This window comes from Thalia democratica, chromosome 9, assembly GCF_965202585.1.
Source record: "Thalia democratica chromosome 9, ktThaDemo2.hap1.1, whole genome shotgun sequence".
Classification (NCBI taxonomy): domain Eukaryota; kingdom Metazoa; phylum Chordata; class Thaliacea; order Salpida; family Salpidae; genus Thalia; species Thalia democratica.
Window position 1 is genome coordinate 7,714,614 of NC_139173.1, and position 25,281 is coordinate 7,739,894.

General features: G+C 27.4%; 2 protein-coding genes across 2 annotated transcripts; one reads left to right on the forward strand and one right to left on the reverse strand.

Annotated features, from left to right (window-relative positions):
* Positions 1 to 210: 210 nt before the first annotated feature.
* LOC145844382 (ADP-ribosylarginine hydrolase CG3568-like) lies at positions 211 to 1,302 on the reverse strand. Its single transcript, XM_082951779.1, has one exon. It carries the CDS (start codon positions 1,300 to 1,302, stop codon positions 211 to 213), a length of 1,092 nt encoding a protein of 363 aa, XP_082807905.1.
* An 11,401-nt stretch (positions 1,303 to 12,703) lies between these two features.
* Positions 12,704 to 14,017, forward strand: LOC145844383 (ADP-ribosylarginine hydrolase CG3568-like). The gene has a single exon (XM_082951780.1). It carries the CDS (start codon positions 12,704 to 12,706, stop codon positions 14,015 to 14,017), a length of 1,314 nt encoding a protein of 437 aa, XP_082807906.1.
* Positions 14,018 to 25,281: the final 11,264 nt, after the last annotated feature.

A 25,281-nucleotide genomic window follows, 5' to 3' on the forward strand; every position in this document is an offset into this window, starting at 1 on the left:
CGCAAATAAGTTGATCAAAAGTTGGTATCTAGCTTGAGTAAGTGATAAACCTATTTTGCTTTAGTTTGATTTAAATAGTTTAAGCTTATATATTTTATATTCAACTATAAACTAAGATTTTTATTTTAAGACTAACGAAAAAAGTGTCAATAACATATAACTATTTTGTTGCTTCAACACTTTTGAAAATATTTAAATTGGTAACTTTTTTCATGGATAAAACTTGACATTTTCACCGGAGACATTCAGGTTGATATCTGGATTTTGAAGTTCTGAAATTGTACTGCAACATGCAGCAGCTGGATCTCCAGAAGCGGAAACACAGCCATCCCAATATTCATTTCCTGGGTAAGCATTTCCATCCCACGCATACATTGCCACTACAAGTTTTCCTGCGTTCTCACCTTCTAATTTATCAGCAGGGTTTCTTCTTGAAAAAGTAACCTTGCACCTAGTACCATTTCTTGACAATACAACATCATTATTTTTAACCCTACCTGAGTAATCAGATATCCAAGAAAAGTCAACATTTACAACTTTAGACAGACTATGTTTTTCAATTAGGTCTACGACCAAATCAACAAACAAATTATGTTGGACATGTTTTGGTAGACCATCAGGTGACCAAACACCCATACCTAATCCAACAAAATGGCAAAACACATCTTTACTTTTTTCTTTTCCTCTGAAATTAGCATCTAAAATGAATGGTTCCAATACCATCTGCATCCGTTTTTTGTAAACAACTTTATCAAAGTATTTGTTATCAAAAGCAGCAAAGCGATCTTGATTGCAGTTAAAGTTATCTTTTACTTCATTCCAAGTGAAGAAACATTTGTTTGGTAAGTCATAAAACTCTGCCCAGATGTTCAGAACTTTGGTTTGCAGTTTATCTTGATCAGCATTTCTCCCATAACCATTTTCAGTTGTGTTTTGATCTTCTGTAATCACCATATGCTTCCATTCCATGTAGTCTGGTTTTTCAAGTCTAGGGCCAACACACCCAATATAAACACCTTCTTTTTCAAAACTATCATTTTCACCTAAATTGCCACGATTGTACCTGTTTCCATTGTTGATGAACAGAGTAGGAGTTGAAACCATAACTAAAGCAGAAAACAACATTTCATCATAGCTAATGAGATTTTCAAGAAGAAGTGGATGGTTTTCTTCTTTTGTTCCTATTCTATCAAAAATCCCAGTAGGTTCATGTCCACTCTTTAAAATTGAGAAATCAACACAACCCAGAAAAACTAAGGGTCTTTTCTTCAAACAGCGATCAACAAAGTTATTTGGATTCATATTCTTGTATACTTTTTCATAACAACTGTTATTCTTCATTATATTTATGAATTTATTGACTAACACGTTAAAGCATGTATGAACAACAGGGTATGTTCTTTTAGCATGGTCTTCAATAATTAATGACAAGCCTTGTTGACTCAAGTTTTCTATGCGATTAGAAGTAATGGGAAATAGATTTTTATAAGGAACACTATTAGAACGCGCTATCAGAGAGTTCATTTTAAGTAGTAGAGTAGGAGTTTAAGCTAAGGACCTTTTTTTATAATATGGTTCTGTAAAAATAAATTTATTTAAGTTACTGTAAAAAAATATTAATTTTAAACTCTACAAATATTTTATTAAATCTAATAAAATGTACACATTTATTAAATCTTAAACTGAGCCAAAAGGTCTTTTACATATCAAGCTTTCAATTTCTGCACATAACTTGAATTAAGTTATCAATGTCTTAAGGAGACTACCTATTATCTTATAAGTTTCATCATAGCTATCAATTATTGTCAACTGCAAAACTAAACTTAAAGTAATTTTTGAGACTTAATTTATCAAATTTGGTAAGCTCAATTGATTTCAAATAAAAAATTGGATTCAAAATTGTGAAAAAAATACTTCCCAAAAAATATACCACCTTACTCATTTTTAAACTTTAAAGTAGTCCTTAACTATTATCTTAAATCTTTATTTGCACATTTTTTTAATTTAAAAAAATAATATTTTATTTAAAAACTACTTTTATTTTGTTCTTTTATCTACTTCATTTTAAACTTCACCACTCTACAATATTAAGAATGGTTTCTAAAAGTTTGAGGTCTTAAGAAAATAGATTTTAAGTGAACTTTTAAATTTACAAGAAAATATAACAATGAAAAATTTGCAGAAACTTTCACAAAATTACATTACGTAAAAAGTAAAATAATTTCCAAAACTTTATTAAAACTGACTTGTAGTTTATACTAAAAGCTTTCATACGAAAGCACTTGCTAATTTTTACCAAAAAAAATGTTGGACCCCATATAGCAATAAAAATTTGCTGTTTTATGTCATAACTAGCTGTTGTTAAATTTACAACAAAAATTTTCAATAAATCAAAGTAAATTTTACACAAATGTTCTGATAAGTACATGTAGACCAAACTTTTTTTGTTTGCTTAAAGCTTTACTTGAAATAAAAACATTTACTTATGTTTAATGAATAGCTTGTTAAGTTATGTCAATTTTCAATTACTTTTATAATTCTATGAGTATATTATTTAGTTTTTATTATATTTTAATCAGCTCTAACTTTACAGTTGACTGGTTAGTAAGCTTTTATTAAGTTAACAAACATAAATATAATAAAAACTTAACTCATATAATCAAATTTTCATATTGTAAGATTTTTTATAGTTGATTAAAATAAGGATAATTTTGTATAATTGTTTTGGATTAACTCTATTAAATTGGATGAACTACCTAAAGGATGATTCTATTATTCGGAATTATTTGATTATTAAGTAGTTAGTTTTGTCAGGGTTGCCCTTAATTTTTTTCAAAACTTTTTCCAGGTTTTCCAAATTTCTTACAGGTTTTGAAAAGTACAAATTTATTGGTCTATTTTTAGTTTAAGTTATGTTTAAGGTAAGAAACTGAGTTAATTAGTATAAAAACATTGAAAAAATACTTTTGATGATAGCAAATGTTTTTTATTTATATGATATATTTTTGAGTCCAATTGAAATTTTGCTACTGAACATGTAAAAATTGTTAAGATTCCAGGTTTTTTAGTGATTTTTGTTCAAAATTCCAGGTTTTTCCAGATTTTTTTGCCTAAATTGTCTAATTCCAGTGTTTCCAGGATTCCAGGTAAAGTGGCAACCCTGAACATTAAAGTTCTGTAATAACTTATAAGTTATATAATAGTTACTATTATAAAAACAAGGCTAAAAGAAAGTTTAAATGAATTATGTACACACTTCTTGTGTTCATTCAAATATATTGCAGAAGAGAACATGTAAAACTCTTTTTTTACCTATTTCTAACAAGAATATAGTTATCAAAAAATCTGTTTTAAAACAAAATAGGAAAGCAACAAAAACTTATAAGAGTGGCTATTATAAGAATGATTTTACTTTTTTAAGTTGCATTTCTTTGAGGAAAAATGCAAAGCAGAGTGATCAATTATTAGTCTGATTTACATCATGCTAGCTCAAGTTTACAAAAAGAAAGTCCAAAGTTTTTCAGTTTTTTTTAAACATACTTGAGTTAGGCTGAGCTTTTTTAAAACTTCTGATTGGTCTTAGTCGGATTCATTTCTTATTTCATATTATGAATTGTCCTGAGTGTATCATGGTTGCCAAATGTTTTTGGCAAAAATTTTCCAGGTTTTCAAAATTTCTTCAAAGTTTGTAAAATTACACGTTTTGGTGTACTTTTAGTTTAAAATAAGTTCAAGGTAAAAAAATAGTGTTTACAAGTATATGGTTGCCACTGATCAAGCTGAGAAAAATTTCCTGACTTTTTACAAAAATTTTCCTGACTTTTCTAAATCAAAATCTTAAATTAAACTTATTCTAAAATACACAATCTAACACTTAAAATTTCTTTAATTCTATCATCAAACTTCCAGCACATCACTTAAACGTATGATTGATGTTTGTAATAAACAGCTCTATTAGCAAACTACTTGTATTATTACCTTATAAACACAGCTTGTCGAAAAAAAGACTCAATTTTTTAGCAGTTCCTAGCATAAATGTATCTAGATAAACAAATGGCATATAAGGAACTTTTACAATTAAACCTTAAATCAATAAGGAGTTTTCACAACTCAAACCTTAAAACAGTAACGATTATTTACAGTTAAAACATTAAAACAATAAAGAACTTAATCAATACTGTTTTTTTAAATGTATGAACCAAAATTTATTTTCTCCGTTTTTTTATTAGCACTTCAACCTCTTTATCTAATGAAGATATGGTTTCCTTCATCTGGTCTGCATTCCACTTCAGTATACACATTAACTTGTTACATAAAATACTAAACTAAATGCTTAGTTATAAAGAACTCAATTATTTATTTAAACACAAAACACTTTGATTCTAATATTATACTAGATAAACTTTTGTTTATATATCAAAGTTTCACTATGGAAGTGTCCTGGCTACAGATCATCAATACTAAAAAGCTTACAAAATCTGCTTGTTCAAGTAGGGTACTTGTTCAATATGTTAAATAAAAAAAATTTGCAGTTTTATAAACGATATTTTACTAATTTATACCAGATGAAGGCATTGGAAATAAAATTAAATATTTTTGTAAATTTTTAGGAAATTTTGGAATTTTTTTCTGACTTTAAAGGACTTTTAATCAATTTTTACCATTTGAAGGCATAATTTGGTAAACAAGGAATTTTGTAAATTTAAACTGACAAAATCTGACTTTTTTTTTAACTTTATCAAATTTCCTGACTTTTTTTCAAAGCCTCCCATTTTTTCCTGACTTTTCCTGTCTTTTGTCATTTTTTTAAATTTTTCCTGACATTTCCTGATTTCCTGACTTTTCCTGACCAAGTGGCAACCCTGAGTAAATTAACATTGAAAATATATCTAACAGGTTGTTTAAATGTGTTTTTGTAACAAAAATCATTTTTCATGATGACAAATTTTTTTTAATCTAAACCATAGATTTTATGTGTCAAAACGAAATTTTACTATTAAACATGCAAAAGTTTTTTGAAATTCCAGGTTTGTTAGTAATTTTTGATCAAAATTTCAGGTTACTTTTACAAATTTCTCAAATTCCAAGTTTTTCTAGTCTAAATTGTCAAACTCCAGGTTTTTCAAGGATTCTAGGTTTTTTGAAAGCCCTGGGTAAATCATACCAATTAAAGTTCTTGTTATTAATTTATATTTCTTGAATACTTATTATATTTAAAAACAAATATTAAATATATAGTGTTTGATAATATATGTTAGTTAGCATCTACAAACCAAACAGCTATATTTTTTGGGATCGGGTCTAAATTGCACGAGTGCAGAATATTGCACAAAGCCAAATTTGCACAAAGCCAAATTTGCACAAAGCCAAATTTGAACGAAGTCAAGTTTGCACAAGGGCACAAAATTGCACTAGGGAATAAAGTTGCACGAAGAAGATTTTGCACTAAAGGACAAATTTGCACGAGAGTAAAAAATTACAGAAAAATAAATAAATAAGAAAAAAACTAAAAAGTGATTAAAGAAAAAAAAAGTTTCTGACCGAGGGTAAGGGTTAAGTAGTAGTAAAACAAAAAATAGTAATAAAATATGTTAAAAAAATAATAAATTAATTAAATAAGAAAACATTTATCAAAAAAAAGCTACTATCGACGGTAAGGGTTAGAGGTAACAGTGGTAGTAAAAAAAAGCTAAAATATTAAAATCAATAAAAAAATTCCGAAAAATAAAACATTCAACCTGGGCAAAAATGTCTCCGTGCAAAATTGCTCGTGCAAAAGTAATCTCGTGCAATAGTGTCTTCGTGCAAAAGTATCTTCGTGCAATTTTGACAACTACCAATATTAATTAGTAAATAACACAATTTATTAGTATTTAATATTACTTTTTTATTTTAGTTTATATAAATGTTCAAAATTTTTATTAATATTTTTATTATTTGCAATGGCAGCAGAAACATTGAACTATTGTGCCGTTGAAATGAATAACTAACATGCTTAATTTAGATCAGGAATCGACATACCTTGGGGGCCATGACAGATATTCAGGGGGCCATGAGCAGCAAAGGAGCTACATGGAGCCATGAGATTATAATTTAAACTATTCAATACTTACCCTAGGTATTCTAAAGTTGCTGATGAAAAGAAAAACAAATTTTTTTTTTTAAAGTGACCTTGTTGGAGGTGGCTATAACTTTTTTAATTTCTTTAAAGGGGGCCTTTTGAAAACCATTTGGGAAAACTTGATCTAGATTAGGGCTGGGCAACGTTTTTCAATCAACAGGCCGGATCCGGAAAAATTTAGTCTTTTGTGAGCCGGAGCATTTCGAGCTTGTGATTTACTGGATCCATCCGAATAATGACTAGTGATGTACCGGACCCGGATCCGGATTTTTTTTTTCAAATTAGAATCCGGCCGGAACCGGATCCGGACTTTTTTTTCAAATTAGAATCCGGCTGGATCCGGATATCAGACAAAAATGGCAATATCCGGCCGGACCCGGATAGTGAGTCCGGTACATCACTAGAATAAACTAGCCTGAGTCAGAATGAGGTTTTTAAAAACTGAAAAAAAAAGAACTTTAATCTAATAATAAGTAGAACAGCTAGCCACAAGGTTTACAAATTTAGGTGTTTACAATTAAAAATCTGAAATCAAGTTCTTGAACAAAATACACTAGAAAATTACAAAATATTGAAAACTGGATCAGCTCAAACTCATTCAAAATCTAAAAGAAAACTAGCCTGAGTTTTTATAAAAAACTAAACTAGCCTGAGGCAGTCCAAGATTTTCTGAAATTCCCAAAAATTTTCAAACTAGCAGGGTTGCCACTGTTTAAGTCAATAAAACTAACTAGAGTGAGTATAAACAAGCCTGAGTCAGAATGAGGTTTTTAAAAACTGAAAAAATTACTTTAATCTAATAATCAGTAGAACAGCTAGCAAAGGTTGACAATTTGGTAGTAAAGTTGTGGACTGATTGTGGTACACTTAACTTATTAGTACTACCCATAATAATTAAATCCTACCTTATTTAATTAATATCTAACAAATACTAAATTCTAACTGATACTACTTTCTATAATCAGACACGACAGTTTTGAGTGATGAATCTTTTATATAAAAAACTACAAGAAATACTAGCATATACAAAATTATTAATTACTTTGGTAACACTTTAAAAACTGGAAGCTATTTAAATCTATATCAAAAGACTTGAAACAAAAAACTAAAAATTAAATAAAACTTTTAGTAAGCAAGAAACTGTAAAATTTTTAATAAACCACTAAACTATAAACCTGGCTTAAATATTTTAACTATTAAACACCTGTTGAAATATTCACTTTTAAAACAAAACACTACTTACAATAAGCATTCACAAAAACGTTTAAGATATTTTGTTGCTTCAAGCTACACACCAAACTAACTAACTGCTTACATATAAACTGCCTGTCATGTTCTGATGTTTTGTTGCATCAGTATTTAGTTTATAACATTTCGTCATATGATTCTCATTGGCTCGTCTCGTACATTCAACCGTATTAACTCTAAATATTCTCTGAGCTCAACTTTAAACAATAAACAATGCAAGTATTCATTCCAAAGTTTTCAATTTTACAACATATGTAAAGAGTTGCATTTCATGAAATGTTTATTTCATAGTTTAAATGTAAACAAGTGTAAATTAGTCACGTGTACAAAATGAGCAAATCTCGGTAGTTGTTTAATTTTAACTGACGAAAATGACTCTTATTAATTTACACAGGGTTTGTTTTTAAAAAAATACTTTTCAGTACGCTCTTTTTTACTAACTAGATCCGGGTCCGGCCGGATCCTAACAGAAATCCGGCCGGACCCGGATCCGGACTTTTTTTTCAAATTAGAATCCGGCCGGAACCGGACCCAGACTTTTTTTCAAATTAGAATCCGGCCGAAACCGGATCCGGACTTTTTTTTCAAATTAGAATCCGGCCAGATCCGGATATCAGACAAAAATGGCAATATCCGGCCGGACCCGGACCCGGATAGTGAGTCCGGTACATCACTAATAATGACTTTTTAGATTCGAATTCGACTGGATATACTTTTAAGTCGAGATCCGTATCTGGTTGGATTCTAATTTAAATAAAAGTGTTGGGTCCGGCCGGAATATAATTTTATTGATACAGTTGATCGCTTTTTTGAATCCGTAAAATTTCTCAAGTCTGAGAACTTTAGATGTAGATTGAGAGTTATCAGATGTTTAAATAATGTCTACAAAATAGAATTGACATTGTAATTGACAAAGGTACGTATGTAAAATATCGTACTTAAAAAAACACTTTGCTTGGGGTATTAATTTAAAAATATATATTCAAACTAAATTAGAACAACATCAAATATTAGGACAAGTTGGTGTAATTATTAGTACACATTAATTTAAAAAGTAATTTTTTAGCATGTTTTTAACATTAGACTCTTACAGTTAAGTATTAGTAAAAATATGACACAAAGTTTTATAAAAATCAACCTTTTTCGGGCCTGTCACTTCGCTCGTAGGCTGGTAATTTTCACTTGGGGGCCAGATCTTATTAAAGTTTAAAAAACGGTCGGGGTCCGGTCATTTTCACCATAAAGAACTAGATCGAACAATTTTATATCTTAAATTTATTTATTTAGAGTTTTCACAGTCTTAAACACTTTTAGACGTATGTGTTTTTACAATTTAGCTTAAAAATTTTAATGAAAACATACTAAAACTTAACAATTAGAATGAGTATATTTCTGTTCTTAAAATACAACCTCTAAAAGTTTTTAAATTATACTCATATAACAAATTTTTTGCTTATGTTTGGTTTGAACAATTTACATTAAATTTTTACCTGGAAACACAAAAACATAGTTTTATGATAAAATACGTTAAAACATTGCTCTCATACGTCGTAAACCTCGTAATATTTACGCCATTTGTTTATTCTCAAATTTATTTATTTCGCTCTTAAATAAGAAATAACATTCGAAAGTTTTGTTTTTGTTTGTCTTACCCGAAGCCGTTAAGTCACCGCCCAAAGCACCTTTGATGTTAGTTGTTAATGTTCAGTTTTACGAGCGTTGTTCAAAAAGCTTGTATGCTGTAAGCGCTTCCTGTTCATTTACATACAAAAGCATCACCAGGTTCGCAAAATATTGTCAGCTAGCTACGTCGAGTTGCCTATAATAACGAAAAAAAAATACGTGAGCAGGAATTTGTCAGAATTACCAAATATAGTCGAACATAGCATTTTAAGTAAAAATTATTTGACGCTTATAAAGCATTTGTGTTTAGTTTGCATTGCAACTTGTTAGCATTTTGGCAACTCTGATTGTGAGTATTATAAGTTCTTCTATTAGTTATTAAGTATACAGAACTTTTTGTTTTATGGAGTTCTGACAACTCTAATTTACAGCACTTTTGCGACAGTCAAACTTAATATCTTAAAAATGACTTATTTTAACTAAGCAATAAAGAGTTTTGTTCAAAAAAGTTAAGCTTACCCTTATATTTATTTAAACATATTCACATAACTTTATCTCTTTTTCAGAGGTATTATGAATTAGCTCAGTAAACTAAGATAAGTATTGTTAATTTAGACAATAGATAGAGCTTAAAACTGCTTTATATTATCTTAAGTTGTTCTTATAAGTATTAAAAGACTACTTGAAGTTTATTTTTAATATTATAGGATTATGGCATTCAACTTAATACTACACAACACATTAATGATAAACAAACAATTGTTGACTTTGTTTTACCTTTAAATGGGTTATTTTGACTTTTACAGTAAAAATTCCAAATTTACGTAGCCTGCGAAAACTTAATTGTTTAATTCAGATCACAGTTTTTAAAATTTCTCATCTTGCCTGCCGGCTACAATAAATTATTACCTTAAATTTAGATACTTGTTTTATCTTTATTTATCTTTTGCATATTAATTTTTGTTCACTAATTTTGACAACTATAGTTTATTGAACGATAAAAAAATGCTCAAAATATTTAGTTCTAGAACCTGGTGCACGACCGTTGTATAGCGTTTAAAGAATCAAATATTGATAAAATAGCACACATGATTTTTGCTAAATGAATCTTAAACGGTGACTTTCACCTCTCAAAAACACGAAAAGTACTTGTTTATTCTAAAATGTCTAAAAAATGCATATTCTACAGCTAGCCAAATTAAGTACTTTAATTTAAAATTTTTATTTGGCTGTATTTCTGTTTTGACAATCTGTTTACTTGACTTGACTAGTTTCTAAGGTAATATGAAAGCTAAGAAGTTCAAAATGTTTCTTTATTTTTGTCATAAGCAAAAAACATAAGTCCATTGAATGATAATTTTTTACAAAAACAATTAAAAAAAGGAAGTATGAGATAAGGTTTATAAGTGCACAAATGAAAACAAAGTGTACCTCGGATGTGTGTGTGGTCTGATTACCTTGGGCTCCCAATAAGAGCCTTTTCTTTCTTTGAAAACTCTCTGAGTTATTTGTTGCAAGATCAAATCTGGTTGACAACACATATATAAATAAAAATCAGTTATTTAATAAGATAATAATATGTAGTATGCTAAGGTAACAGATAGTGTTTTAATTAAAAACAAAACTAGGTTTTACTGAAACAAGATTTTCAGTTGTTGAAATATCTGGAAAAATGAAATTAACATGTACAAAAACATTAGGCTTAACTTAAATTATAACCTTAATTTAATTTAAAATAAAACTTGTTTTGTTTTATTGGGTTTTTTAATTTAAGATCATAAGGGTAGAAATTATTTTTTTTACAACTTAATCTTATTTTGTAGAGTTTTTTCAAGGCTACAAGTTGCTTTTTACAGCTTTTTAATGTTCAAACAAATTTGTGAGATATAGCTGGTTAAAATCTGAGAGTAAAAAAGGTTGTTTATAAGAGAAGAAAAATAAACTGTGAATAAATAAAAATCACAAATTTATTAATTCAGGGATATATTCATTAAACAATATTATACTTATTTAATAAATAATATTTATTATATCATCAGTTTGTGTTTTCAGTGTGTGAGAAATTGAAAAAATTATTTTGTTTGAATTATGTACTACATGAGAAACAGTAAATAGATTTAGGGAAAATTGTACAACTTAATTAGCTTTGAATCAGATTGTTGATGAATTAAATGAGGCTGATAAGAAAAAGTTGATAAATTGATCTGTATTTTGGATTTGGCTAAAGCATTTAATATGTTTAATCATAAATTTTAATTTTTTTTTTTTAATTATTATATTGTTTAAAGTGCAATGTTGGACTCATGTATCAAAACTTGGGCCACATAAACAGGGACACACAAGAAGAAAATTAAAAATTATAATATAAAAGGTTCAATGTTAAATTTACTAAAAAGCTATTTAAAAGATAGAAAACACTCAACTGTTATAAATGGGTAGGCGTTAAAAATGCACAAAGGGACACTTTTACACAAATGGTCACTTTTACACAAAAAAGCTTTTGCAAGGGTAGGAACTTTTTTTATTTAATATTAATTTATTTTATTACCCTAACCTTTATCATTGGCCAGTTTTGTATCTTTTGTAGCATTTATTTTTTGTTTATTTTACATACTTTTAAGTTGTTTATTGACTGTCACTGTTACCTCCTTGGTCAGTTTTTTATTATTCTTATTAATGTGTTCTCTCTTTTTATATTTTTTTAATTCACTTTTACCCTTAGTCAGTAATTTTATTTTAATTATTTTATTTTTATTTTTTGTGCAAACTTGTCTTTGTGCAAAAATATTCGTTTGTGCAAAAGTTACCCTTTGTACATATTTGACTCTTTGTTATGTGCAGTTTACTTTTTTGTTATACTTGATTATTATTTTTATTTGCCACTGAAACCTGGTAAAAGATAAAATATTTACTGAAAATACTATTGAATTTTTTTGTTACTGAAAATAACATTGGATCTTATATGAAATCTTAAAGTACAAAATACAAGCCTGTTTTTATAGAATAAAAAAATCTTATATAACTTTTAAGATATTGTAATTTTAATAAAATGTTTCTGATATAAATATATGGATGCAAATTTTTTAAGTTCAATTTTTTCGGAAATTTAAAACATCACTAAAAATATATCTTCTCATTCATTTTTAAGCTAGAGACCTCAAACTTTCAGGAAACGTTCCTTTTATAGTTTAAAAGACTTTGAATGTTAGAATTTATAAAATATTTAAATATAAAAATTTAGATAAACAAACAAAAAAATAGGTGGTTTTTTGTAATAAAAATTTTATTTTTCAAAATTAAAAAAATTCCTTCATTTGATCTTTTTAAAATCTAATAATACACTTTCTGTAAAAAGTTGAAGAAGATTGATTAAAAAATGCAGGAGGAGATAGATTTTTAGTGAAACGGTCCTTTTCTAGTTTGCGCCTTCCATTAGGAACCTATTGAGGTCACTGACTTTGATCGCTCGTATCTCAAAAATTACTTTGAATTTTTTAAGCGGTTAAAAATGTCTGGTAGCTCAGATAAAACTCTATCAAATAAGATCAACTTGTAAAAATCAATGTGGACCCCCTGATGCCCTTAATATAATTCTTAGTTTCAAACTAAGTTCTAACTACCAAAAAATTATAAAATATTTTTTCAATCATGACAGCTTATTCACCATAGTTTTTTTGTAGAATTAGCACAAATAGTTTTTTTAAATAAAACATGAGTTCCCTAATCACGCGTTCCAAGAGTGTTCCTTACAAGGACCTTTTTCCTGTGGGCAACAATCGCATAGAAAACTTGAGTAAACAAGGCTTTTTGTCTGTCATCGAAGACCATGCGTCCAGAACTTATCCTCTTGTGCATAATTGCTTTGATGATGTAGTCAAAAAATTTATAAACTTAATGAAAAACAACAGTGTCTACTCGGAAGTGTACCAATCCATGAACACACATTACTTTGTTGATCGCTGCCTGAAGAAAAGACCGTTAGTTTTTGTGGGCAGGGGAGATGGTGCAGTTTTGAAAAATGAGCAAAGTTTTCAAGGTGGTTTTGAAGCAATTGGTACAAATAGAGAAAGAGATCCAATCACACTCAAAAATCTCATTAGCTATGATGAAATGTTGTTATCTGCTTTAGTTATGGTTTCAAGCCCAACTCTGTTTATTAACAATGGAAATAGGAACAACAGAGGTAAACTGAGTGAAAGCAATGATATTGAACAGGAAGGTGTTTATATTGGGTGTGTTGGCCCTAGACTTGAAAAACCAGACTACATGGAATGGAAGCATATGGTGATTACAGAAGATCAAAACAAAAGTGAAAATGGTTATGGAAGAAATGCAGACCAAGAACAATTACAAACCAAAGTTCTGAACATTTGGGCAGAGTTTTATGATTTACCAAACAAATGTTTCTTCACGTGGGATGAAGTAAACAAAAATTTCAACTGCAATCAAGATCGCTTTGCTGCTTTTGATAACAAATACTTTGATAAAGTTGTTTACAAAAAGCGAATGCAGATGGTATTGGAACCATTCATTTTGGATGCTAATTTCAGAGGAGAAGAAAAAAATAAAGATGTGTTTTGCCATTTTGTTGGATTGGGTATGGGTGTTTGGTCACCTGATGGTCTACCAAAACATGTCCAACATAATTTGTTTGTTGATTTAGTTGTAGAGCTTATTGCAATGCACAATTTACCCAGAGTTGCAAATGTTGACTTTTCTTGGATGTCTGAATACTCAGGTAAGGTTAGAAATAATGATGTTGTGTTGTCAAGAAATGGTACTAGGTGCAAGGTTACTTTTTCAAGAAGAAACCCTGCTGATAAATTAGAAGGTGAGAACACAGGAAAACTTGTAGTGGCAATGTATGCATGGGATGGAAATGCTTACCCAGGAAATGAATATTGGAATGGTTTTTTGGATGAATCTGGAGACCCAGCTGCTGCTTGTTGCAGTACAATTTCAGAACTTCAGAATCCAGATATCAACCTGAATGTCTCCGGTGGAAATGTCAAGTTTTATCCATGAACATAATTATTATATTATTATTCAGGGTTGCCACTTTACCTGGAAAAACCTGGAATTTGAGAAATTTTGAAAAAAATCTGGAATTTAACAATTTTCACATGTTCAGTAGTAAAGTTTCGATTTGACTCAAAAAATCTATCTTAAAAATTAAAAAAAAAATTGTCATCATTAAAAATTATTTTATTATAAAAAATATTTAAAGTAGTAATATGTTTTCAATGTTTTAAAACTATTTAACACAGTTTCTTACCTTAGAAACTTTAAAGTAAAAATAGACCCAAAAATGTGTACTTATAAAAATCTGGAAGAAATTTGAAAAACCTGGAAAAGTTTATAAAAAAAACGAGTGGCAACCCTGATTGATTCAAAGCAATAAAGTCATTTTGATTTTTTTTATAATTATTGTTTTTTTATTTTAGTTTATACTTTTATTTGTAAGAACAATCCAAATAAAACATATTAGCAATTCTAAAACCATTTTGCATAAATTAATTTATTTCTCAGTTTATTTTTTGACAGTTTTTTTTTAAATTACATTAGTTTACATTATTTTCGTTAAAGCACAGGTTTTTTGTAATTTTTCAAAGATTTCCCATACGAAAAAATGTTAGTTAATGTGACTTTTAAGAAATTTTTCAAGATTCAAGTCCTATTTTAAAACAAGTTTCTGCGTTGTTAAATCAAAATTTTACTCTTATTTAGCAATTTATGTAATTCAATAAGATTTTTGTTTCATACTATGCCTGTCAAAGTTTACAGTCAACTGCGTAAATACAAATTTTATTTTTTAAGAAAAATCTTAAGAGCAGACTAGAAATCAAAACAAAATAATGCGTAACTGTTTTAATATATTACTTTTAAACTATCAAAAAAAAAAAAAAGGATTCATTAAGAATGTGTTCATCATTAAAATTAAAAACACTGTAATATCTCACTTATTTTTTTGATACCTCTGCCGCACTTGCTAAAATAAAAATCACTGATTATAGCTGTTCAATCAAGTCTGTTGTTTTGTTATATTTTTTTGTTGTGAATCATTGTAACAAAATAACTTATAGTAAGAAACGTTATTGTAACAAATATTAGCAAAATTTTCCTACTTTTAAATAATAATTTTTTACATTTAATTCTATGTCTTTTAGGTATTTTTAAAAATTCAAACAATTGTGATATCTGTTTTAAGATTTTACTTATATAAACATGTAGAATTATGTTGAAATAAATATATATTGAAAATAATCACTAAGGTGCAGTAATTTATTTTTTAAATATAATTTTTCTTACGTTGTTATATTTTAGTTTATTTAAAAGTATATAAATATTTATCTGCAAAAGTTAATTTTATATTTTAAGTACTTAATAAAGGTTAGACAAACCATAAGTAATCCACTTTTCCTCCTTATATTATCATAAATTTTCAACTTGTTAATTTTTTTTTTACATTTAAAATGTTGTTTCAATAATAAGTAAAGAATAAGTAGGAAATAAAGCTGCCTCAGTAATAACTACCTTTAAGTGTTATATAGTTTGCATATAGAATTTTATTTTTCAGTTTAAAAATGTGATATAATAAGAAAAAAATAACAAAAAATACATCAAATAGTTACACATTTATCAATTTGTATATATTTTTTTAAATATTAGCATCTTAACTTTGGAAAAATATTGTGGCTCATGATAAATAAAATGTAATTAATATATTTTAATTAAACTACTAGTTGTGAACGTAAATAATAATAATACTATATTAAATAAAAAGGAATAAAAAAACACCATTTAAAGTGTATTACTAGAATTTCACTATTTTTAGTAGTTATTTATTTCCTCTGCACATAACTGTTAGTAATAAATTGTTGCAACTTGTTAAATGTTTAAAAGAAACCAGTTGCTATTTTTTATAGTTTCTATTAAAACCTCTGAAATATTTACTGTTGCTTTAATCAATAAAATATTTTATTCTTCTCAAATTTGGTCTGTAAGGTTTAGTTTTAATCAAAAACAAAGTATCGTCCTGAATAGTTCTAGGGTACTTGATTTAAATAAATAAAAAAGCCGTATTACAAAAAAAGGCAATCAAATAAAAAATTTTGTACGCTCAACTTTATAAATATACGTCAGTAACATGATCGTAAAAGTACAGTGAAGTTATAAAAGTCTTACATTAGCAGTATTTTCTTCTGTCATAAAGTTTAAGTAATATTCTTTTTGCTATTTTTGAGTTGTGTCAATTTATCCAAACTTTGTATAAATAAACAGCAAATAATAGTTGTAAAAAGTATTAAGAAAACAATAAAGGCTGTTTAAATAATATGTTACTATTTGATGATTAGAATAAGTTTGCCGAACGGGACATATAATTTAAAATATCTGGTTACATGAGAGTTGCGGAATCATAAGATTTCTTATTGAAGCCCGTCGCTTACAAATGGATTATTCGTTTGATGTAGCTTAACCGTATAAGCAGTCTTTTATGAAAAACTTGCTAATTAAAAAAAAATCTTGAGCTATTGTGTTTTGAAAGAAACTATAAAAAAAGGATATAAACTTGAATGTGAAATAGGTTAAGTATAAAAAACATGTAGCATAATTATATTTTAGGCATATTTGTAAACTTATATTGTAAAACGCTTAAGCTTGTTGTTCTTTTATTATTCTCAGCTAAAAATCACGTCTGCTTGGCACAGTTGACCCTAAACAATCATAAGATGTCTATATATAAAAAATATTTACTAAAAACACTTTGATTGTGCCTAAAACTTAAAAAAGGACTTGGTTTTAATGTTGTTATACTATGAGTAATCTGTAAAAAAATGCAACCGTACTAATTAGACTCTTAATTATTTAGAGCTGAACTATCAATATCTTTTATAATTATAAATAGGACCTTTTTTACTTTCGGTATTGAAAACTTTCAGAATTTATTTAACTATATGCTTTCGTTAGCCAAAAAAAACTTTACTTAATGATTAAAAGTTAAATACTTAAACTCTTGAAAATTTTTATAAATCTAATATAATTTGGTCAGGATCTAAACTTTAAACTCCCTAGAGATAAAAAAAATCCCTAAGTATAAATAATATAAAATTGTTAACACAATTTAAACAGATTATACTGTAACTTAGCCTAAGCTTTTAGAGATCCCTAGGTAATGTAAATTTTTCGAACTAAAGCCGTCATAACTTAAAGTTTATGTTTAAATTGTCCTGGGTTAGTGGCAATGCTGTTAAAATTACGACAAACTTAAAAACTTTTTGCAACTAATTAGAAAAAGTATTTTGTCAATGTTTATACAATTTTACATTGTTTTCTATAACTTTCTATCTAAATTTGTAAGTTTTTATTTAATACTTTTTGGTAACCGGCAGCAGAAACAAATATTAGTCAAATTTTGTAGCACTATTTAGTTTATTTTAAAACTTTGTTAGGCACATGGTATAAAAATGTTTTCAAATTTTTTATACAACAGTATTTTTTACAAGATCATGAATTTTATTTCAATTTAGTTTCTAATTCGCATAAAATTAATCGGAAACTGATTAATGTTAGCTTGTAAAAAATAGTTATAAGCTATCAAAACTCTCTCTCTGGTAGTGCTAAAACAACAAATATATTTTGAAAAAATTTCTTTGAATGTTTTCATCCCATGATTACAGTAAATTAACTACTGTTTACTAGCTTTAGGTTGGAATTAAAAAAAAATATATATTACTTAGAATTTTAGGCTGATCTTTTTAATTGAAGTAGTGATTGAAGTAGTTTGGACCTTTTTAGGAAGTAACTTTGTAACAGTTAAGCTTCAAGTAAATAATGTTGTTTTCCGTTAAGTTTGAACTGGTAACTTTAAGTTTACTTTGCATTATTTTAAATTAATAGTTATTAAGTGTAATTTCAATTGTAATTAAAATTTTCTATTTTAAGATTACTTTTTTTGTTTCATACCAAAAAAAATAAAAAAAAATTATTGTAAGTAAGCTGCACTTTTTACTTTTAGTTCGTAAATCAACTCTCACTGATGGCTTTTACTTTTTAATCACCATTAGACGTTTTAAGTAATTTTTAAGCAAATTTAAAACGATTCAAAACTTTATTTACATCAGTATTAAACCTTAAACCGATAGTTTGAATGTTTAGCTTATTTAAATTATTTATGTTTCTTAATCTTTTCAGTTTAGTATTTTTTTTTTCATTGCAAAAAGTTTAGTTGCAAAAATGACATCACCTGAAAAGATGAATGAACAGTTTTCACCGACAAGAAAATCTATCTTGGTAGTTACTTATAATAGGGTTTTTTGCAGCAACTAGGACACCCATATAGAAAGAAAGCATTATTTCTTTAACGACAATTAAATTAATGACAACTAAAATTTCTATAATGTGTGGCCCGATGGCGTGGATCCTTAATGACGGCTTTGAAAACTTTCTAAGTTGAACCTTGCAAAATCAAAACACATGGTCGACAAACTTCAATTTAAACTGTAATATATATGAGGATTAAATTTTTTAAATAATTTTTTTTACAGCTTTTCTTTTAATTAAGCGGTCCGCGAGGACTCTTTAAGTAAGTCTGGCCAGTGGAAGATTTATCTTACTAAGGCTGGCCATCCGATTAAATACTTACCTACCCTTAATTTATCAAGAAAAAAACAAAAAAAAAACTCTGACAACTTAAATAAATACAAACTTACCTTTTTAACATAAAATCGCTTTCATCGAATTGATCTCTTGAATAATTAAAAAAAAAATTGAAGTGTCTAAATTTGAATTGTCATGTGACTAAAAAACCATGCAAAATAGATAAAATTAAAACACACAATGGTAGGTAAAAAACAAAGTTTAACAGTAATTTCAAAGTTTAAAGTGATCTCAGTCATAGTACATATAAAAAACAATGAAAAGTTAGTTCTAAATAAAAACATTGCATACCAAGCAAAAGTTTTCTTTTGATATCGATTAAAACAAAACAGTAATTTAAGATTTTGAAAGAGCCACACTCTTCAGTAAAAATTTTCAAAATGTATTTAAACAAGATAAAAATCATCTAAGTTTTAAGCAACCTAAAAAAACATGCAGTAAAATGAAAAGTTTTATTATAAGTTCTGAAGATATTTTCACATCGACGAAGCACCTTAAAAATAAAATTATTAGAACGCCAGAGAAAACTCAACATTATTTTATTAAGAATGCTATTCCATCATTAGTTTTTCCTTTATTGTTAATTTTTAATTGCTCCCCAGCATTGTCAGAAATACCTAAACAATGGAAAACATCTTATGTAATTCCAGTATACAAAAAAGGTATCAAACACGACCCATTAAATTATAGGCCAATATCCAAAACTAGTACGTTTTCATGAGTTTTTGAACACATTATTTCCCAAAAATTTTTAACCACCTCTTAGACTTTAATTTATTAACACCAAAACAATTTGGCTTTGTTCCCCACCGATCATCAGGAATTCAACTATTAACATGTTTACATACTTGGCTAATAACTTACTTAAACAATGAATCAGTCACAGTGGTCTATACTGACATCAAAAAAGCACTATAAAGGTCTTTACCAGGGTTTCCCAAAGTGGGCCAAGTGGCCCCCTAGGGGGCCATGACAGATACTCAGGGGGCCATGAGCAGCAAAGGGGGAAGAGGGGGGGCCATGAGCAGTAAAAGAGCCACAGGGGGGCCATGAGGCCATAACTTGAAACTTACACTAGATATTCTTGAGTTTCAGATGAAGAAAAAAAAAAAAAAAGGTCTTGTGTGTATTTTATGGCAGTTTAGAAACTTACACTAGATATTTTTGAGTTTCAGATGAAGAGCAAAAAAAAAAAAAAAAAAAAAAAGGTCTTATGTGTATTTTATCGTAGTTTATGAGTAATCTATATGTTGAAGGGGGCCATTAGCAAAAAAGTTTGGGAAACCCTGGTCTATACTGACTCTGTGTCACACATTAGATTATTAAAAACTATGACTCAATATGGTTTTGATGATAACTTAGTGAATTGGCTAAGCGTATTTTTAAACAGTAGGACACAAAGTGTACTCATTAACAACACATTATCAGATGCTCTGAAAATTCACAGTGGAGTACCACAAGGTGGAGTCATTGGTCCTCTTCTCTTTTTAATTTACATCAACGATATCACTTTTAATACTCACATTCAAAGCGAAATAAGTCTAATTGCAGATGACGCAAAAATATTTAGCAAGTCAGAAACTTCTTTACAAATAACATTAAATAATATTCACGAATGGCTAAAAACAAGAAAACTTGATTTAAATCCAAAAAAATGCCAAGTTCTAACCATCAATAAAAATAAACCCTTCCTTTTTAACCTTTTAATTAATAAAACTAAAATACCAGCAGTAAAATCTTTTAAAGACTTAGGAACACATATATCTGAAAATCTAAAATGGAACGAACATATAAGTTATTTATATAAAATTGCTCAAAACTCATCATATCAAATACTTAAAAGTTTTAAAACCAGTTCTGCTAGTATTCTTAGTAAATTATTTAAAATCTACGTTCGCCCTAAACTCGAATACAATACCCCAATAAACCTTATTTAAAAAAAGACATTATTAGGATTGAGTCCGTGCTAAGAAATTTTACCCGTTTTGTTTGTATTAGATGCAACATTTCAAATACCTCATACAAAGATAGATTGGTGAAACTCAGATTGGAGTCTCTAGAGTATAGAAGATGGAAGTTTGACTTGATAACACTCTTTAAAATTGTTAATGGTAAATATAAAGAATTTTTCAACCAGTTTTTTGTTTTTCCCAGACCAATTATAATTTGAAAGGAAAAGATAAAAAATAAAATGTAAATATAACTTTAATAACAGTCAGTAGCAAAACTCTTTTTTCTGCAGAACAATAAATATGTGGAATTAGTTACCGCAGGATGTGGTTTCGTGTGGGAGGGTGGAACAATTTCGATTAAAACTAAAAAAATTGATTTAAATAATATAAACACAAGTAAAATACAGTGATTAACGAATAAAAATTCATTGTGAAATATTAGTATCACTAAAAATTAATTTTTCTTCCTTACGCCTTCCCCCTACAGATTATAAGTTTTTATATATAATTTTTGTAAATGTGTAATCTTTTTTAGTCTATGCATAAGTTTTTATATAAGAGTTTATTTCGTTTTGTTCTATGTGCACACTAAGTTATTATTTATCATACAGGACTATTTGTTTGTAATTTTTTTACTATGTTATTTTTAGATTTTAATTTTCATTGAATGTAATTTGTTTGTTTCTTTTTTCGTGTGTATTGTTTAAGCGGCTCAGAATTTAATGCCCGAGTCCATCTTTGCACAATAAACTCCAATAAATATAATAAAACGATAAAGATTAATAATTACATTTGATTTTTATAATCAGTAAAATCTGATATATGAAAGCCATATCTAGTTACTATCAAAAAAGTTAATAATTAAAATGATATCAACGTACTAGTTACGAGACGGATCATTTTTCACAAAGACTCTTTTGCACGATGGGTCAATTTTGCACGAGCGACAATTTTGTCTGAGAGCAAAAAAAAAAAACTTTAATATACTAGATGATGTAGTAAGTTTTTCTTTAAAACTTTTAAATGTTTTGCTACTGTAAAAATTAAAAAAAAATCTAACTACTCTAAGAAAAACTGTGATAATCTTCAAAAGCAAAAATACGTCGATTTAGAAACTACTTATAAACGGAATGAAAAAATTATACAAAGTAAGATATGTTTGCTCTGTGGTCTACAATACCAACTGTTTTTATCATTATATTGTTTGTTATGCAATGTTGGACTCAGGTATCAAAACTTGAGCCACTTAAACAGGACACACAAGAAGAAAAACAAAATACAGTTGTGTTCAACAAAAAATAAACATAAACAAAATATTAAAGCAAATTAAAAATATTTAAATTATTTAATTAATTAATTAAGTATAGTAATTTACTGTTTCAAATAAACAAGCAAATTAACGAGTTATTTATTTTTTTAAGTTTAATTGTTTAGTCAGTATTCACATCTGGCTTGTAAAATAAATTGGATTGTTTATTTGTACTATTAATTTCATTTAAGTAAGCTCAAAGTTTGAAAAAAAAGAGTTACTTAGAATTTAAAAAGTAAGTAAAACCAAAACAATTTTATACTCAGAGTTTGCTACTTTACACAGTATTTCATGCAAAAGCAATGATAATTAAAATAAACCCTATAAAAATCATGGAATTTTAATGAATTAATTTAAACAACATAAGTAGTTAATATAAAAACAAAAAAAAAAACTTAAGACCGTAAAACTAATTTAGTATTTTGATATTTTGTAAAGTTTGTCAAACTATGTAATTTTGCATATTAGTTTTGGTGTGATATATTTTGTTGAATGCAAATGTAATTTTCAATATTTCTACGTTGAAAACTAATAAATTTTAAGTACAAAGTTGTTCTATTGTTTTTAATTATTACTTAACCTGTAGAATTCAGTTTGTAGAAAAATGACTTGCTTAAAAACATAGTCAAAATGATATATTTGCATGTTACTGTATTTGTTTTTGAAATACCTGAATATTTATGAACTTTTCTTTACTTTTATTCAAACTTATTGAAAAGACAGCAAAGTAATTGTAAAATGATATAAAAATGTTTTTTATAAAAATATCATCCTGTTACTTTTATTATAAAATGATTAATTGTATCAATTGAGACTTAAACATAAAACTTACTATTTTACAGGTTTTAAAAAATGAGCAGAAAAAATAAACAGCTTAAAAAGTAAACCGAATTGGGACAGAACTGTTTAGAATTTTTTAGATGATGCTTACAATTTAATTGAAGCTAAAACTACTTGTAAAGTGTACAACGGTAGAGTTATGCATATCCCTAAAGACTTGCATAGTGCCAATAGAAAAATCTAGAAGCTTTGAGAAGCGTAAATTTTGTAAATTAAGTAAATTTGCTAGTCCCTATACAAAATTATGTTAGTTTTTAAAAATCATGAAACTATTTTCTAAAACGATAAATGTTTTTGAAAATACATGGTAGATATTTGATAAAAATTACAGATATTATTAGAAAAAGAAATCAGGACAAAAAATAATTAAAAAAAGCAATAACTTACATTTAATAACTTTAAAATGTTTATGTAAGAGCTTTTTATCTACTATATTGTTTTAAATTTAAATATATGTTTGTTATTTAAAATTTAAAATTTAAAGATCTTTAAAAATTGAAAAAAACGAATATTTGTAAACATTATTTTAGTTTACACCAATTAAGCTTGAAAATTACTTTACAAGACATTCTGCTTCAGTTTTAATTACTTTAGCATTTAATTATGTTATTTTTTATTCAAGAATCTTCAACAAAACATATTTTTAGAATCCAATTAGAAAAGAAAATAAAAACACCTTTTTCTACGTCTATGGTGTATGCGAAGAAGAAAAAAGAGAAATGTGGTAACCTGGAATTATATAATTACATTTCAACTGTTACAAACATAGAATACAGTTCAAGGAACAAATTTAGTTTAAAAATTTTATCTGACAACTTAGATATTTTTTGCTTCATTTGTGAGATACCTTGTTTTAAACATTTTGAAAACTAATAATTATAGAAACTGATTTTGTTGCTCACAAACTTTCATCAGAACTACTTTCTCTGTGTTATCACCATTAATAATAAAAAAAGTTTTCGTTTTTAGAATGAAAATGTAGCACCAAAAATATAGTAATACAGAACGATTTATAGTTTTTAAAAAATTACATCAAAATAAAGTTAAAATATGATAAGGTTTATTAGTAAAGAGTAGAGGTTGGCAAAGTTTTTACTTGATGGGCCAGATATGGAAAAAATTAGCCCTTGGCGGACTGGAGCATTGTAATCTCAATAAATTGAGGAAATTTACTTTACCATAAACTTTCATTTTATACAATATGACAATATTAAAACTCTACATGACCTTTTTTTACTGTATCTTAAGAAAGTTCTTGTAAACTTTGATTTTTATATCAAACTGGATACCTAGTTTAAGTTTTAAAATTTGGTTTAGAGAGCCAGTTTTACATGCTCGTGGGCCGCTGGTATATCTTTTGCTGACCGCATTCCATTTAAATTTTTTTAACAACTTCGGGTAGGTCATTTTCACTTCCAGAGCCGGACCCGGTCCGTGGATCGTACGTTGCATTAATTCATTTTTTTAACAAGCAAAATTTTAATGTTTCAAAACTACCTTTTAAACTATGATTTAATATCTAAGAAGTTACTGATAGAGAGCTAGGCACTTTTAATAAGCTGTTTGTTGGTCTTTTGAGCAACATTAAATTGGTTTTACAAATTAAATATGCCTTGTTAGAAACATTAAAAAATAGTAGGCACTGTATGACTTAACAGCGTTTATAGTACATTACATTAAAAGTAAAACAATTGATATTTTTTTAAAGTAAGAGTTAAGTGACGCTTGTTGAAAGTTTATTTGGACAAGACTTTAACAGCATTTGACAAGCGTGATTGCCCGTATAAAGCACAATGATAAATTGTTGATTAATTAAGTTGCTTATGAAAAATGAAGTATTTCAGATGTTTTATGGCATAGTTGCTAGTCTTTAACCAGCTGAAAGCCACATAAATAAAAATAAACAAACCTAAATCGTAGCAAAATTAGCATTCTGGTAGCTTTAAATATAGTATCATGTCCTATACAAGACACTAAACTGAATTCGTGATGTATAACTCGATAACCAAAGGGGATAACCAGAACCTTAGACCAAACCATTTTAGCGCTTTTTTCAACAAAAATATATATATATACCTTGCCCTTAAAAAATAAGAAACAAAACAGTATCAGAAACTATGAAAAAAAGCTTTTTCAAAATAAATACAAAATTTCGACTTTAACTACATAACTAATTATCTCCGAACTTATAACGTTTTCTAAATCTAATAAATGGCATACTTAAACACGCTGAAATATGAAAACCATATATACTTTTAAATAGCATATGTAGATTTTTTTTTAAATATATACGAAGTTTGGTATATGGTAGTTCGTTTATAAAATTATTTTGATCTTAAACATAAATTGTCGTATGAAAATGAATAAAACTCTGCACAAATTAACTTATTTCTATGTGATAATGCAACAAAAAATCCGAAACTTCTTTAATTAGTTTCACAATAAGTCAACTATGATTAATGGAAAAGATTCATTGCATATAACAATTGATAGTCAGTTACAGCAAGGATTAAAAAAATCAAATAAAAGTT

Bases quoted from the DNA above. Each gene is read 5' to 3' on its own strand.
- LOC145844382 (XM_082951779.1), bottom strand. From the start codon at position 1,302: ATGAATCCAAATAACTTTGTTGATCGCTGTTTGAAGAAAAGACCCTTA.
- LOC145844383 (XM_082951780.1), top strand. From the start codon at position 12,704: ATGAGTTCCCTAATCACGCGTTCCAAGAGTGTTCCTTACAAGGACCTT.